The sequence below is a fragment of the Sinocyclocheilus grahami genome, unplaced genomic scaffold (genome assembly GCF_001515645.1).
Source record: "Sinocyclocheilus grahami isolate Dianchi unplaced genomic scaffold, SAMN03320097.WGS_v1.1 scaffold690.1, whole genome shotgun sequence".
Classification (NCBI taxonomy): domain Eukaryota; kingdom Metazoa; phylum Chordata; class Actinopteri; order Cypriniformes; family Cyprinidae; genus Sinocyclocheilus; species Sinocyclocheilus grahami.
Window position 1 is genome coordinate 612,516 of NW_015505869.1, and position 16,497 is coordinate 629,012.

Consider the following 16,497-nt stretch of genomic DNA (forward strand, 5'->3'; position numbering starts at 1 on the left):
TACGCAAATTTATTTATTGCCTATTTGCTTTATAACAAACAAACTGGCTTTAAACAAAAATATCTAGCCATTTGAAATTAGAGGCAACCACTGCATTTTAATCACGATCTGCACGGCCAGTTGTTTTTGATTTGATTTAGATTAATTTCAGGATTTAAAACAAAAACAGAATGGTCTGACTTTAGGTGTTATTTATTTATTTGCTGCATAAAACATCTGCGCGAAACAGCAGGCCTGAATGAGACGCACTCTCTGACAGCAGGTGGCACTAATGAACCGGGTTGCCTGGTTTTCGTTTTTGGTCCTAACTGTTTCGAGGGGGGTTCCCCTGTAAAAATTGCATTCCGGGGGTAAAATATCACGTTATTGGGGTCACTTCAACCCGCGGCACCAGTGTTAAAGTAGCCCAATTCCACGGACTTGGCAACACTGCTTATGAACCGACCGCAATATAGCGTTTCCTTGTTTACCGCTGTAAACAAAGCAGAGGTGCACTTCATAAGGAGGAGAAGAAAATGCCATTTGCATCGAAACTTTTCTCAAGACAGTTCCCTTCAGTGATACATTAATATAACCCCAGAAATGTAATGCATTTTCGTACTTATTTTACTGTTATTTTCGGGATCTACTGGGACAGTAATAAAGATCTACCAGTCGATCGCGATCGATGGGTTGGCGACCACTGCTCTAAGTCATTAATATGTGCTTTATAAGCAGGGTTGCCAATTTTCACAACAAAACCCAGCCAATTGCTACTCAAAACAAGACCAATCATGTTTTGAGGGGGTCCCCCGTTAAAAATTGCATTAGGGGGGTAACAAATAAAAGTTTTTTCGCCGGGTTCCCCCGGTAAAATTCACATTCCAGTGGATAAATATCACATTATTGGGGTCGCTTCAACCCATGGACATTAAAAACAACCCAATTGTTAAAGTAGCCCAATTCTGCGGGAAAACCACAGACTTAGCAACACTGTTTATACGTTTTAATAAATAGCCAATATGTATTAATAGGCATGCTAATAAGCAACTAGTTAATAGTGAGAATTGGTCCCTATACTTAAGTGTTACCTACTAAACAACTTGTCCTTGCCAAAAGGGTTAGGTGTCTTGGTGAAGAATCCCACCTTAAAAATGTTGTTTGCTTTATGTAAATAACCCTCCATATGCATGCAGCTTCAGCAGGCTGATGGTCAGCTGGAGACGGTGTTTCTCGGTCCAACGTCCCGTAAATGTAGATAACTAGGCTGTTATCACAGTATATACTTTTCAACATGTAGAAATGTGCCCAGTGTGCACGGGCCGGATGCTTTGCATGCTTTACAGTATTACAAAAGACAAAATGTGAAGAAATGCAATAAATCAAGTAGGACGTGTCCTAGTCTACACACCTCGTGGAGTTTAACACGAGGTGATGATTAGTTTGGCGGGCACTGTGTCACTTGTAGTATTTCGACTGAGACACAACAAGTGTGCATCACTTTGATTTTTTTGTATCACTAATGTACTGTACTATTATAGTTTTTGTTAATAATCTAAATTAGATTTTTTTTGGTCCCACCTAATATTAAGTGGTCTTAACTACTATGTACTTCAAAAAAATAAGTACAATATTTATTGTGTTCATATTGTATTGCAAAACACTTTCCTGTATTCACTTTCATTTGAAAGTTTTAGTAATTTGTGTTTTTTTGTCATTTGTATTATATTTTTAATGTCTATATAGTGTTTATTTATTTATTATAGTTTATTTTAGTACTTCAAGGTAAACTTAATGAAAATTAGAAATGTTGCATGTAGCTGAATATGTATTTTTAATATTGACCAATTCTCACTATGAACTAGTTGCTTATTAGCTTGCATATTTCTACCGTATTTGCTGTTTATTAGCACTGATGAAGCACATAATAATGCCTTATTCTGCATGAGCACATTTTAGATCCCTTAATTCTACCCCATACCTAAACATAACTACTACCTTACTAACTATTAATGTGCAGCAAATTAGGAGTTTGATGCAAAAATCATAGTTAATAGTGAGAATATTTAACCCTGCAGAAAGGGTTAAATAACCCTAACCCTAAACCTTAAAATAAAGTTTGACTATTTACTTTTATTTCAGTTAACGTTTATTTTGTTTCAAGTAACAATGTTTGTTTTAATTTTTTTTTAAATGTTAAAAATGTTAAAAAATAATAACATATATATTGTCTTTTTTTACAACGACTTCCAACACGTCTCATCCAATCATATTTTAGCGATGAAACTGTCCATATAAATATACTTTATATAATTGTTTTTATTTTTTTTACACACTAATGTCATGTATGTGTATAATAGACTTCATGTATATGTATAATAGTTTGTATATAGTTACTTTGGTAACACTTTATTTTAAAGTGTCCTTGTTACACGTTACATGTACGTTCTATTATAATAACAATTAATTATGCATAATTAGATGCAAGTAACCCTAAGCCAAACCCTAATCCTAACCCTAACCATATAGTAAGTACATGTAGTTAATTAATATTACTTGGTACTTAAATGTATAATTACACTGTGACAAGGACACCTTAAAATAAAGTGTAACCGTTACTTTGGTTACACTTGTTACATAATTATGCAAAATGATCTGTTAATGTGCCGCCTGGTCTGGCTGTCCAGGGCTTGAACATGACTCCTGCGGTCTTTGAAGAGCAAATTAGTTAAAATCCTCTTTTCATCAGAAGAGCTTTAGTGGCTCTTTGAAGACGGCTCTAAGAGAGAGATAATGTGGGAACATGGGAATGATTTCCTTGTTTTTCTTCCTCTTGAGCGCTTGGGACATTTACAGTCAGTAATGCCTGTAATGTACAGTCAGCAGAAACGCGTCGTGAGGCGAGAGGTGTTGTCAGGTTAAAGCATGTGAAACTCCTCACCTATGAATGGAATGCTGCCCGTCTGGACTGCCAGTGTGTTTCAGAACCGGCTCGCCTCAAAAGAATCTGATTGTGTGAAGTATCTGGAAAAATGCCATACGCTTTAAAACATGCCTGAGGTTCTATTGACAGCGAGGAATGTCAGTGCAAAGACTCAACAGCAGATAAAAGAGGACACATCTGCCTGTTTGTTTCAGTGAAGATTAAACCATTCACTCAGTTGCACCTCTAAGTCGTGTGGGAGACGCCACGTTGTTTGACAGATGAAGGAATTTATGAATGGATGGTACATATTTTTCAGACGTGAGGCCTTAAATTTAAAGTGAAACCTAAAGCTGAAATCAAGGCTACATCCAAACGAAGCCAGAGCTTTCCCTATCTGATCTTTTTTTTTTTCCTCATCTCAAGAAATACCTGCGTCCACACGAAACCACAAAACTGACACAAAACGATGTAGTATACATGCCAGACCAGCATGTGGCGTTGTAATTCTGCCACAGAGATACACAAAAAAATGGAGAAGACGACTTGGACTATGCGCATAAACCTTGCGCGCGGTATACAAACAAACATGGAACAATACATTTATTAATCTGTGTTAATGTTAGTTAATAAAAAGACAATCGTTCAGTGTTTGTTCATGTTTTTGACGTAGCGGTGACTGACTAGGGGCGAGACGTGGGCTGGTGACGTTATCGTTTCAGAAAATATACGGATTCGCTGTCCACAGGAAATGCAAGAACAGCGTTTTCAGATTTATCCACTCTGGGACCCGGTTAAAAAAAATATCGGTTTCACTCTCCCAAAACGCCGGATCCGTCTGCACGAAACGCCTGTATGATACAAAATGTATGCGTATACAGCTAAACGCGTCTCTGTGTGGACGGGGCCCAAGTGTGTCATTTCTTATAGTTGTCTCTGCATATTAAGTCGAGTTATGATACATTATTTATACTGTGGGGGGGAAAAAAATAATGCATTCTTCCGTTTGCTAGAAAATGCAGTCCCTGTTTTCCCGCTGGAAAGCATAGCTGGAACCACAATCAGCATTCAGGAGCAGAACTACTAGTTTTATAGCAGATGTTGAGAGTGAATCTTGGTACATTCACTTGTCCAGAGCATATGCTTCTAAATGACAGCTTGCTTATTAGTTCTTGTTTCACGCTCTTATTGTTCATGTCAAATTAATAACCATTACATCATCACTGTTTTTATGAGAAGTATGAGGTGGGAGTATCAGTCACTCTTTCACAACAGAGCTGGGAACTCTGACTCGTGTGAATTGTGTTAAATGAGGCCACTGTGTCTTATTTTAACACAAAGTATTTGAACATTCAAGACACAATTACATGCAACAAATAAAGACAGTTTAAAACATTTATTATAAAGAAAATAGTGCAAACGTGTTTTAATGTGGTATCTGGATGCTATCTGTCTGTCTGTCTGTCTACACACACTTGTTTTTCTTAAGTACCGTAGTACTGTAAAAGCCAGTTTATTCTTTTTAAGTTACATTATTCTTGTTAAATAAACAGGTCCCACTTTATATTAAGTGGCCCTAATACCTGTGTACTTGCATAGTATCTAGATGTGTATGTAGTATGTAACCACAGTGTGAGTACACATTGGTACATCGTATCTAGAGCTGTAATATTTCTGTAACTATACACATGTAACAACCCTCCGAATGGTTTGTGTAAGTACAAATGTGTAACAGGACATATATAACTACATTTTGTAACAACAATATGTATAAGACTAATTGGAACAATTTGATCCAGGGGGTGGAAATGGGTAGGTTTAGGGATGGGAATGGGATCCAGTGGGTGGAAATGGCTAGGTTTAGGGGTGGAAATGGGATCCAGGGGGTGGAGATGGGTAGGTTTAGGGGTGGAAATGGGATCCAGGGGGTGGAGATGGGTAGGTTTAGGGGTGGAAATGGGATCCAGGGGGTGGAAATGGGTAGGTTTAGGGGTGGAAATGGGATCCAGGGGGTGGAGATGGGTAGGTTTAGGGGTGGAAATGGGATCCAGGGGGTGGAAATGGGTAGGTTTAGGGATATTTAAAGTGGGAGCAATTGGATCTCAAGCTGGTGCACCACTGTAATACCAGTGCACTTAAATGGTAACTCCTCAGGAACTGTCCACTTAATATAAAGTGTAACATTCTGGACACCAACCACAATTTATATGTAAAGCCTAATTTACTGGCCGCTGCTGTGTAACATCAGAGTAATTACATGGTAAATCCATAGGAATTGTTTACTTGATATAAAGTGTAACATTCTGGACACCAACCACAATTTATATGTAAAGCCTAATTTACTGGCCGCTGCTGTGTAACATCAGAGTAATTACATGGTAAATCCATAGGAATTGTTTACTTGATATAAAGTGTAACACTTTCTTTACCCCAAAAGTGCTGTTAGTACTGTTACACATTTGTACTTTCATTACCAAAAAGTTTTGTTACCAATGTCCTGTTACACATTTGTATTTACACATACCATTCAGTGGGTTGTAACATATGTGTAGTTACACAAACATTACAGCTGTAGATGCTATGTACCAATGTGTACTTACACTGTGGTTACATACTATGTACACATTTAGTTATTCTAGGATTCTAGGGCCATCTAGGATTAGGGCCACTTAATATAAAGTGGGACCAATAAACATTTAAGAAAGCTGGGAATGGAAAACAGTGCAAAAGGTCCTTGCTTGACAGTGTCAGTAAGTTACTGGGATTTTAAAACAATTCCTGAAATAATCACATGCAACACCTTCCAATGACAAGTGAAATTAATAACTTGCTGGCCATGAAACTCTATTTTCCACTTTTTAATTATTATTATTATTATCTGTGGCAGATTATTATTTATAATCTAAACTTGCATACAGTATTAGTAGTAATAAGGTAATTTATTTACAGCATTTTATACCTGTTAGCGTCATTTGTGCCTCTCAGTGAAACTGCATTTCTTGCAAAATATCATGATTATGTTCCTCATATTTTAGTTTTGGTGCCTTAAAGGAATAGTTCACCTCAAAAATTTAAATTCTGTCATCATTTACTCACCCTCATGTCGTTCCAAACCTGTATAAGTTCCTTGCTTATGTTAAACACAAAAGAAGATATTTTGAAGAATGCTGGTAATCAAACAGTTGTTGGCCCCCATTGACTTCCATAGTATTTTTTCCCTTACTATGGAAGTCAATGGGGGCCAACAATTGTTTGATTCAGCATTCTTCAAAATATCTTCTTATACAGATTTGGGACCAAGATGGTGCCTCACATGGCAGCCACGGTGCTTGGCTCTCCAATTGTTTTTGTTTTTGTTCGTTTTTCCTGTTTTATGTTTCTCAAACACGATCAGTTTTACAAGGGATGAACTACTGAACATTCGGCAGAACACACCACAAAATCTTCTACCGGTTTTCGACTGCTCGGACGTTTTGCTGAACATCGTAGTTAGTGGAGCAGCGGCGCTGATCAAACGCTTCAAACTGCACTCATCCAGAATGAACAAAAGGGCTAGCAAAATCACTCTGGACCCCTCACATCCAGCACACTCCCTCTTTGAACTGTTGCCGTCTGGTCGGCGCTACAGAGCACTGAGCCAACCTGGTCTCATAGAAATCCGTACCTCTGGGTACTTTTCTGCAACATTACATTACATTACTGAACATTTTCGCTTCAGTTTCAAAGAGAAATGTCCACTGAGTGGCGCTAAAACACGGGTTCAATACGTGAACCCTTGCACGTTTTTATTACGTTGATATGGGTACATATTTCTGTGTTTATTCCGCCGCTTCAGGTATGTATTGCGGCGGTTCAGAATTCAAATATCCAAGGACTGTCGCTAAAAGTTAATGCTCTATGATGTTGGAAATATGCCCTACACTAAACCCAACCCTAAACCTACCCGAAAATGTAAACGGAACGGTTTCTTCCCCCAGGCAATCCATCTGAACACTTGACAATAAATGTAGAACACACAACACTATTATACATTTATTTATTTATTACACATACTTATTTACATTTTAATTTGCACCTTACATACCTGTACATACTAAATTGTCTATTTTGTATATTGTGTTTTTGCCATTTTGCACATTGTCTATTTTGTATATTTGTATATTATTCTTTTTATTATCTGTGTTTTGTCTTGTCACTGTCATTCTGTCGCACTGGGGAGCTTCTGTCACTAAAACAAGTTCCTCATATGTGTAAACATACCTAACAATAAAGCTCATTCTGATTCTGAATTACATGAGGGTGAGTGAATGATGACAGAATCTTCATTTTTGAGGTGAACTATTCCTTTAAAGGGGTCATATGATGCTGCTAAAAAGAACATTATTTTGTGTATTTGGTGTAGTGAAATGTTTGTGGTTTAAGGTTCAAAAAACATTATTTTCCACATACTGTACATTATTGTTTCTCCTCTATGCTCCGCCTTTCTGAAACGCGTACATTTTTACAAAGCTCATTGGTCTGAAAAGCGAGGTGTGCTGTGATTGGCCAGCTATCCAGTGCGTTGTGATTGGCCGAATACCTCAAGCGTGTGACGGAAATGTTATGCCCCTTAACATACTGTGATGCAGTGTCCTAGCGCGACAAGACAAAAACAATAAAACCCATTATAAACGAGGCATTTGTTGCATCCAGTGGAGACATAATTACGGATTATAATGACTTATACTGTCTTTTTACGCGTTGCGTTGCATCGAATCGCGCCGCGTAAACATAAAACCATGCCTGCATTTGTGATCGGAGAAATGACAAACAAGCGCTACTCTACACTGCCCAAAACTCGCATTTGAATCATCAGTGGCAAATCCTTTAAATATGGAAACGTACTTACAGTCTGAGTCAGAACAGCCGGCATTGTAGTCTACTCTCCCAGGATCAGGAAACAGTCCTCCATAAAATGCGCTGCACACATCTGAATATTTGGGTTGAACTGTTCTGGAACAGTGTTGTAAATACAATTTAACCACTGATTTCTAGTCGTGTCCTCTTTTGGAAGACCAAACAAAGTAGTTTCGATTTCACAAACGAAACACACAGCGGCTTGAGTGAGGAACGGCCGGTGGATTCGACGAAGGAGCGGCCGGCTGGCTTGCAGCAACCACATGTGACGACCCCGGGCTTCGTCCACGGTGAAAGCCAATCTGGCGATCCACAGCATGAAGTTGATGTATTCCCTCAGCAACCAGCACGGATCTGCTCTAGGCATGACGAAGCGGATATCGTCCTCTTTTGGAAGGCCAAATAAAGTAGTTTCGCTTTCACAACGAAACACACAGCGCCTTCACGACATGGCGGCGGCAACAACAATACTGCAGCGAGAATAAAAGTTATGCCTTCTTTCTTTGCGTGAACATTTGGGCGGCGTTATGCAAATCTTCCCACATCGTGATGTAGACATGTGGGGGCGTGTTAGAACGAGCCGTTTTAGGTAGGCGTGGCTGACTTTTATAAAGAATATCTCTTTGGATTTGAGACTTTAGTCTTTGCAACTTTACAGATCTTCTTTATGCACCAAGAGCTTGTAACACTCCAAAGAGAAAGGGAAAATTTAAATCGCATCATATGACCCCCTTTAATGTGAGAAATATTTGTCTAAATTCAATTGTATAAGAGAAACAGCAAAGAGTATGTCTTGTATATCGTATTGGTCTGAATTGTTAATGGCACTTTCATCTAAGGAGGTCACCCTTATATTTTTAACTTGTGCATTTTTAACATTGCATGCAATGTTGCAGTTCCTAATAATGTTGCTACCCAAATGAAGAGTAACAGACTTATGACACATTCCCCCGGTTTCACAGACATGGCTTAAGGCTAGTCCCAGATTAAAATTCATGTTTGAGCTGTCTCAACTAAAAATATATTGCACTGACATATCTTTAAAAAATATAAGTTTCATTGTTCTGTCTCAAGACGCACACATGTAACGTTTTCTTCTAAGGCATTTTTATAAAAGCTGCTTAAATATCTGAATTTAACTAGGGCCTAGTCCTGGCTTAAGCTAAGCCCCGTCTGTGAAACTGGGCCATTATAATATACTTGCCAAAGTCCAATTTTATTCAGAATGTTTTCATATTTGTATGTTATGTCCTGTTGTTCAGTTCTGCAAGATTTCCTGCAGGAGCAGGACTCTGATATGTGTCAATGGCGAGTTCCTTTTGCTTTGTAGTAAAAGTAGTCATATGATCCAGATGCTGCTTTCTGTGGAAATGTGATGTGACCACTTAAAAGAACAAAGAACTCTCTCTGTCTGTCTCTGTTACTGAGGCAGCAGCAAGAGGAGAGTGTATGTGTGAAGGGCAGTGCTTAATGACTGCTCTCCTTAAAGCCTCTCTTTACTCCACACATAATCACACACTCACAAGACTGCACATTTGTCAGTCAGTCTGTGTATTATGCAGGTTCACTCTTCAAAAAGCACTGCAGCACCTGACGGGATGCACTCCATCAAACAGCAGGACACGCACTGCTGTGATGGCTGGTTCTCGTGAATGGCTCACACGTGTTGTATCGAGCCTGGGGAGACAAACACAGAACAGTGTGATTTGCATGTGTGAAGAGCAGCGTTCGTTCTGTTTAAGCACAATGCTCAGTTCAGACAGCTGTGATTTCTGCTGAATCAGTGTGTTGTAGCAGAAATTCACTTATGTTTTCACAACAAGCTTTATGACCAACTCTCACAAGGTCACTTCCTCTAATGAGTTAGCCATTAAAGGCCATACTCGACACACACAGATGTCATCAACACAATGGGCATCTGGAGAACAAGTTCATCTGCTGGTAATGATACTTGGTCTTATCATGATTCAGGCCTGTATGCGCAAGAGAGACAAATATATGGAATGTTTTCAGTGATGCTTCGGTAAGATATAATGGCAATTTGTTTGACATTTTAACATGTTAAATAGTGCATGATTAGTATTAGGAATGCACTAACATTGAAAATTTGACTAATAACCATAGTAGTTTCATATGATGAGCAATGTTATATACTGTCTCCTGTTTGTTACCTAATCAGATGGATTCTGATAATTTAAAAACCTGCTGATATTAGCAGTTATGTTATGCATAATATACCAGTGCATTTCTAGAATGACATGGGATGCATTCAATTTGATTTAATTTATAACTAATTGTAATTCAGTGATCACCTATTTTTGAACACACAGTAGAAAAGACTTTGTTACAGTAGCCTACAATTGTTTTAAATTATATAACAGTTACAGTGTCAAAGAGTTAGATGCAATGTGCCTTAATATTGTGGGTAATGTCTGCTTGAGCTTCTTCTACACCACAAGAATATTGACTTTGCTAGGTGTGTGGTTTGCATTTGTGGAATGTGATCAATAACTTTGAACGAATGTGTTATAGTGTTACATTTGAAGAGAATAGCAGTACTGTGATTCTCTGTAGGTGTTTTTCAGTTCTTATCTGAAATGTTTGTTTATCATTATTCACAGTGAATTATAATATTTGCTTCCAGTTAGCGGGAGTTGGTTAATGTTGGACTGGTGTTAGATTTGAAACATTTGGCATTGCTAGTTCTTCCTGTTAGCACTTCTGTTAGTTGTGTCTGATTGAAGGATACAGTCTAGGTTAAGCCCTTGAGTCCATCTGTTGGTGATACTGCTGAAAACTTTATTTGTTGGATTACTTTGATTCCTCATTTTAATTTCCTTTTAGACAGATTAACCTGTCTAGTTATACTCTCTGAGAATGCTGTTGAACACCGTAAAAAGTAATAGAAACTTGATGATAGGTCCTAGTGTTGATGTATATATTGAGAAGAAGGGGGGGCCAAGCACTGAACCCTGAGGCACCCCTGTGGAAAGTTAATGTGACTTAAACACCCCTGCTCTCCTAAATAACCCTGAATGAGTACATAGTGCAGATTCCAAGGGACCAAGGCTTGAGATGATACACAGGAGGATTTGGTAGTCTGGTTTCAAAAGCTAGGAGATTGAGGATTGATCATCTGAAAGTGGGTCTTGCCAACTGCAGAGCTTCCGGACTGAGTCTCTATTGAATGTCCTCTTTTGATGCCTGACTAAAGAAAATTTTTCTGTGACCGGAAAGAAGAAAGCTGATTGACAATTATTTGTTTAAGTGATGTTGAATGAGACTGGGAGGAAATAATTATTTCACTAGTTTAGGGTTAATTCAATTAATTCAAACTTAACAACTCTCGTAATAAACATGTTTACTAAAGAATTTATATAGGTTCTTTGTCAGTTAGACTTCCATTGTATGTTTATTATTGTAAATGTATTTTCTGCTTGTTTTCTTTTTAACAATCTGAGGGGTGAGTCTGTGGAATATGGTAATCAACAACTTGCCACAGATGCTGTCCATAGTCTGTAAGCTCCCCGAAAAGCATAAACACTGTGGCTTTTTGGTGCTTTCAAAACATTGTTCTGTTTGTTTGAGTATCCCAACCATAATGTCAACCAAAGGTATTAGTTTGGGGTGGGACTGCCTGTTTTTCTGGTCATTGGGTGGATGGGTGGAGTATTTGAGAATCCTATTTTTCCCTACTAGTATTTTCACAAATCCAACTAATAATGCCAGTGACGCAGAAATTACAAACCTTAAGTTGTATTTAACCTGGAGTATTCCTTAAAAGTAGTTTTAGGCCTGATCATCATAATGAACTTTACTTTCATTTACCCTTCTTCTCTGTTCTTTGTCCTACAGAAAACTATGCAGTTAGCGGCCCAGAAGGGAAGACGGAGTCTGTGACCACACTGCAGCCGCAGGCGTCCCTGAACTCCCTGCAGAGCAGCTCCCCTGGACCCAAGCGCTCTGGAAATACACTGAAGAAGTGGTTGACCAGCCCTGTCCGGCGCCTCAGTCACGGCAGCAACATCAAGAAGATCCCTAGCAAACAGAAGCAGAAACGTGATGGACGAAAGAGCATAGATCTGGGGCCGCCTGAACTACAGGATGACACCCTGGAGGAGGTACTGTACATTTTTTCAACGTACTGGAAAGTTATTTTTTTTATACTACACTGAGGAAAAGCTTACAGCCATCTGATTGAATTAAATGATAATACTACGAAACTGACTTATCACCTTATTTTTATACCATGGCAATCCAAGGAACTTCAGACAATACTATTATTACTGTGGTATGTCCACCAAACCATGATGGTAATCACTCTCCCTGCAATACAGTGTATTTACTGTGTTGTTGTTCTCCAGTTCTCACATGGCCAGACCAGCACCTTTTTGTCTATTTTGTTGTTTTGCATAGGTGTTTTTACTTTTATTTCACCATTACAGACTTCACGAGTCTTTTTTCCCTCGCCTCCTTTTTTCAGTAGGGAATACTTCCACACTTAAAAAAAAAAAAAATGAGTGTCACAATAGAAATAACAATTTACAATATTTTTAACTACACATCAGCTGTTACATAAATCCAGTCCAATCTTATCAGTGAAGTCAGGACAAACTGAGCTACATCACCATAGTTTGTTTATTTAAAGAATATCTTGTAACACTTTAGTATAGGGACCAATTCTTACTAGTAGCTTATTAGCATGCCTATTATTAACATATTGACTGTTTATTAGTACTTATAAAGCACATATTGTGCATGACCATATTCTACATCCCTAATCCTACCCAATACCTAAACTTAATAACTACCTTACCTAACTATTATTAAGCAGCAAATCATGAGTTTATTGAGGCAAAAGTTGTAGTTAATGGTTTGTTAATAGAGAAAATTGGACATTAAAATAAAGTGTGACCGAGTATTTTTACATTTCCATAAGAATTCCCCAAAACAATGTTTGTTGTCAATATTTCACGTTTGTGTAGCATGTGGTGATGGTAGACAGCAGCTTTTACGTCAGAGTGTTTTATAGCCGCTCCTTCATTCTCCATCACCATTTTTTTACGCAATCATGACCATACAGAGAAAAGTAGGCCTGTTGTTCTGTATGCTGTATTAATGGCGTATTAAAGGGCTGCTATGGCCCCGGCAGCAGCCGTTCAGATCGGAGGGTGATGATTAGCTTGACTTTTTAAAGCTGTGCGCAATATAATGTGCTGGTACAAAAGAGCCTCTGTATTTGTCAAGCAGGGTATGTGAACCCCACCACAATGACCCATATTAACCATGTCTGCTGTCTTTCAGAGCAAATTCTTCAACAACAAACTCTGAGCATTTAAACTAGTGCACTGAAGCCAAATAATATAGCAATAAACCACTTGAGGCTGTGTGTTACAGTTACAGTGATTTTATCTCAGGTAAAGGATTTTGTAAGACATACTGTAAGTGTGATAATATCACTGTAATGTGTTGCCTCGTGTCGTTTATGGTCCTCAGTAATATGATTTCAGTAGTATGACATCAGTGTTCAATATACAAAGCAACATAATTATCAATGATTGTTCTATAAACTAGATTTGGAGGTGCTTACGCTTGCAAAACTGTGCCACAGTGCATATTTTGAGGATTTTTTTTGGTGTTCATAATTTTCAATGATGATTATTCATCACTAAAGGTAATAGCACAGTTTGAGGTATTATTCTGGCAAGTATTATGTACATTAGCCTCTCTGTAGGCTGTTTGACATTCAAAGGTATTTCTACAAATGATTGAACCTTCTGAAAAAGTCATACATTTTAGCATAAATTTAAAAACAAAAAACATACTTATTACAGAAAATACACTTTAAAACTTTATATCTTTTAAGACGGACTTTTGTTATATAGTTTAGATTTGTATTAAATGCAATTTGTTGAATGTAAGAGTGCTTTTTTCACCAACTTAAGTAGGACTTAAGTACATCTTTGTATGCAATTTAAAAATTTGCTTCTGTTGTTTTTAAACTAGCACAGTCAAATTGCTGAATGTACTTACAAGAACTGATGGTAAACTAAACTATATAATGTAATTTATATTGAAATGTATATCATGCATTTAAATATATTTGTATTTATTAGAGGTGGGCAAGTTAAGGCGTTATTGTTGCGTTAACGCATTAATTGATTAATGCCAACAATTATTTTATCGCGCATTAATGCATTTTTTTTTTTTTTATTATTATTATTTTGAAAGTCCGTTGCTCTTGTGGCTCTGAATAGATGTGGGTCAAAGACATTAAGATGTCTACATCAAAATAAATGTACAAAAGTGATTTTATGTCCATAGAAAGCACATTAAATGTAAGTAAAGTGTCTACTTTTAAGGTTTCAAATTAGTTTTCGGAGAATAAAATGTCAGAATTTGGTTGAAATAATGTTAAATTGTCATTCAGTGTAACACAAAATTTATGTAAAAATTCAAACAACATGCTTATTCTGACGTGTACATATTAACATGTATAAAAGAATAAAGGAGCATATTAAATTTGATTGTGCTTTAAATGAGTAAAACATTCTTACTGACAAATGGACAAAACCTAGGATAGTGGCACATTTAAAAAATTTAAAATTACAACTAATTAGTATTTGGGGTGAAAATAATTAGTCTTTTAATATGTCATAAATAGATTTTTTTTTGTAAATATGCCTGACAAGATGACATTACACTGAATGACATTTTAGTGGGTCTCTTCTGTAAATCAGGGAAAAATTTATATTTATTTTTTGCTCAGAAAAACAAAATTGCAATTTGAATTAAACAGAATTGTTTTTTTATTAAAAAAAAATGTATGTCCACATACAGACAAACCATGGGTCACAGGAGGGGTGGGATGTTGATCAGTACTGGCTTGGGATGGATGTCATCACGCGTCTCAACCAACGAGAGCATTTGGGGAGGGCCTAAGACTGCAGGAGCACTCCCGATAAAATTATTTAGGCTAAGCATCAACATTCACAAACCACTGTTCACTGTTATTTTTTAACAGGAAATAATGCAGCGTGCTCGTAATCACGACTTCATAAGTGGGAAACAGGAAGTTTCCGATAGCACGCGAAGACAGAGTAGAGTGCATTGTTTTGTTAACTCTGTGGTTTATTATTTTAAGTCGTTTGGGACGCTGTAACACACGGCCCTCTCACAATATATTACTTTACATATCTATCACTTTTACCGCTCAGAAATGTTCACGCAATCATGCTGCACATATCAGAAGTTCAGCGCTCCGACACTACAAGCGTACCACGCACGAACCCAACTGAACCGCGCTCTGGCCCACCTCTTCCAACCGAGCCAGGGACGGCTAAACGAACCGCGCCAAGCTGCAAAATATTTTCCATAAAAACGTTAATGCCCTGGCAGTGGCAAATAGCTTTGGTTTTATATTTAATTTGATTACATGCATGTTTAAGTTGAGATTTCGGTAACACTTTATTTCGATAGTCCACTTTAGACATTCTATTAACAGTAAGTAAGTAAGTAACTACATGTCAACTAGCAGTTAGTAGAGTATTAGTAGACTGTCTGCTTAATATCTTCTAACACTTTCTTTGTTTCTTTGTCCTACTAACCCTAAACCTACCCTAACAGTCTACTCTGAGAGTTAGTAGACATGTAGATGCAAATTAATGAGAATTAGTTGACATGTAGTTGACATGTAGTTACAAAGTTACTTATAGTTAATAGAATGTCTAAAGTGGACTATCGAAATAAAGTGTAACCGAGATTTCCAAGAAATATTTTAACTGCTACTACGTAAAAGGAGTACTGCTGCAAAAAAGCACCTTATTTGTTTAAAGTGTTTGCAAACCAAATGTTATTGCACTTTTGTTCATATAGCAGTACTTTTAAATGAAAAAAGTGCACAATACACTACTTTTGAATTCATTATTGAATTTTGTGCATAACAATGTGATTAATCACGATATTAATCGCAGAAAAACCATGTGATTAATCGCGATTAAAAAAAATGTAATCATTGCCCAGCACTAGTAATTATATGTTCGTAAAACTAAAGAAAATTCCATAAAAAATACCATACTGCAGTATAGTTCAAATTAATATCAACTATTTTAAATGTGCTTTTTAGTATGTTAGTCAACATCCAAATAAATGTAATTCTTATTAAAATAAATGTAAACCTTTTTTAAAAAGCATTTAAAATTAATTCAAACAAGTCAGTTAAGTAAGCAAGTTAATTCAAACATTATGATTTAAAACATACTTTAAAGGGGTCATATGATGTTGCTAAAAATAACATTATTTTGTGTATTTGGTGTAGTGAAATGTGTTTATGCGGTTTCAAAAAACACATTATTTTCCACATACTGTACATTATTGTTTCTCCTCTATGCCCCGCCTTTCTGAAACGCGTCGATTTTTACAAAGCTCATCGGTCTGAAAAGCGAGGTGTGCTGTGATTGGCCAGCTATCCAGTGCGTTATGATTGGCCGAATACCTCAAGCGTGAGACGGAAATGTTACTGTGATGCCCTGTCCGGCCGGAGCGACAAGACAAAAACATTAAAACCCATTACAAACGAGGCATTTGTTGCATCCGGTGGGGACATAATTACTGATTATAATGACTTGTACTGTCTTTTTACGCGTTGTGTTGCATCGCGCCACGTAAACATAAAACCATGTCTGCATTTGTGATCGGAG

At 37.3% G+C, this 16,497-nt stretch overlaps 1 protein-coding gene across 3 annotated transcripts in view; it reads left to right on the forward strand.

Moving 5' to 3' along the window:
• LOC107559538 (kalirin-like) overlaps nucleotides 1-16,497 on the forward strand; it is a 153,734-nt gene that overhangs the window by 104,090 nt on the left and 33,147 nt on the right. For all 3 annotated transcript variants that reach the window (XM_016243397.1, XM_016243399.1, XM_016243398.1), the window contains one exon: nucleotides 11,654-11,919. In XM_016243397.1, the coding sequence (XP_016098883.1) occupies nucleotides 11,654-11,919 (266 nt within the window). The remainder of the gene's footprint in view (nucleotides 1-11,653; nucleotides 11,920-16,497) is intronic.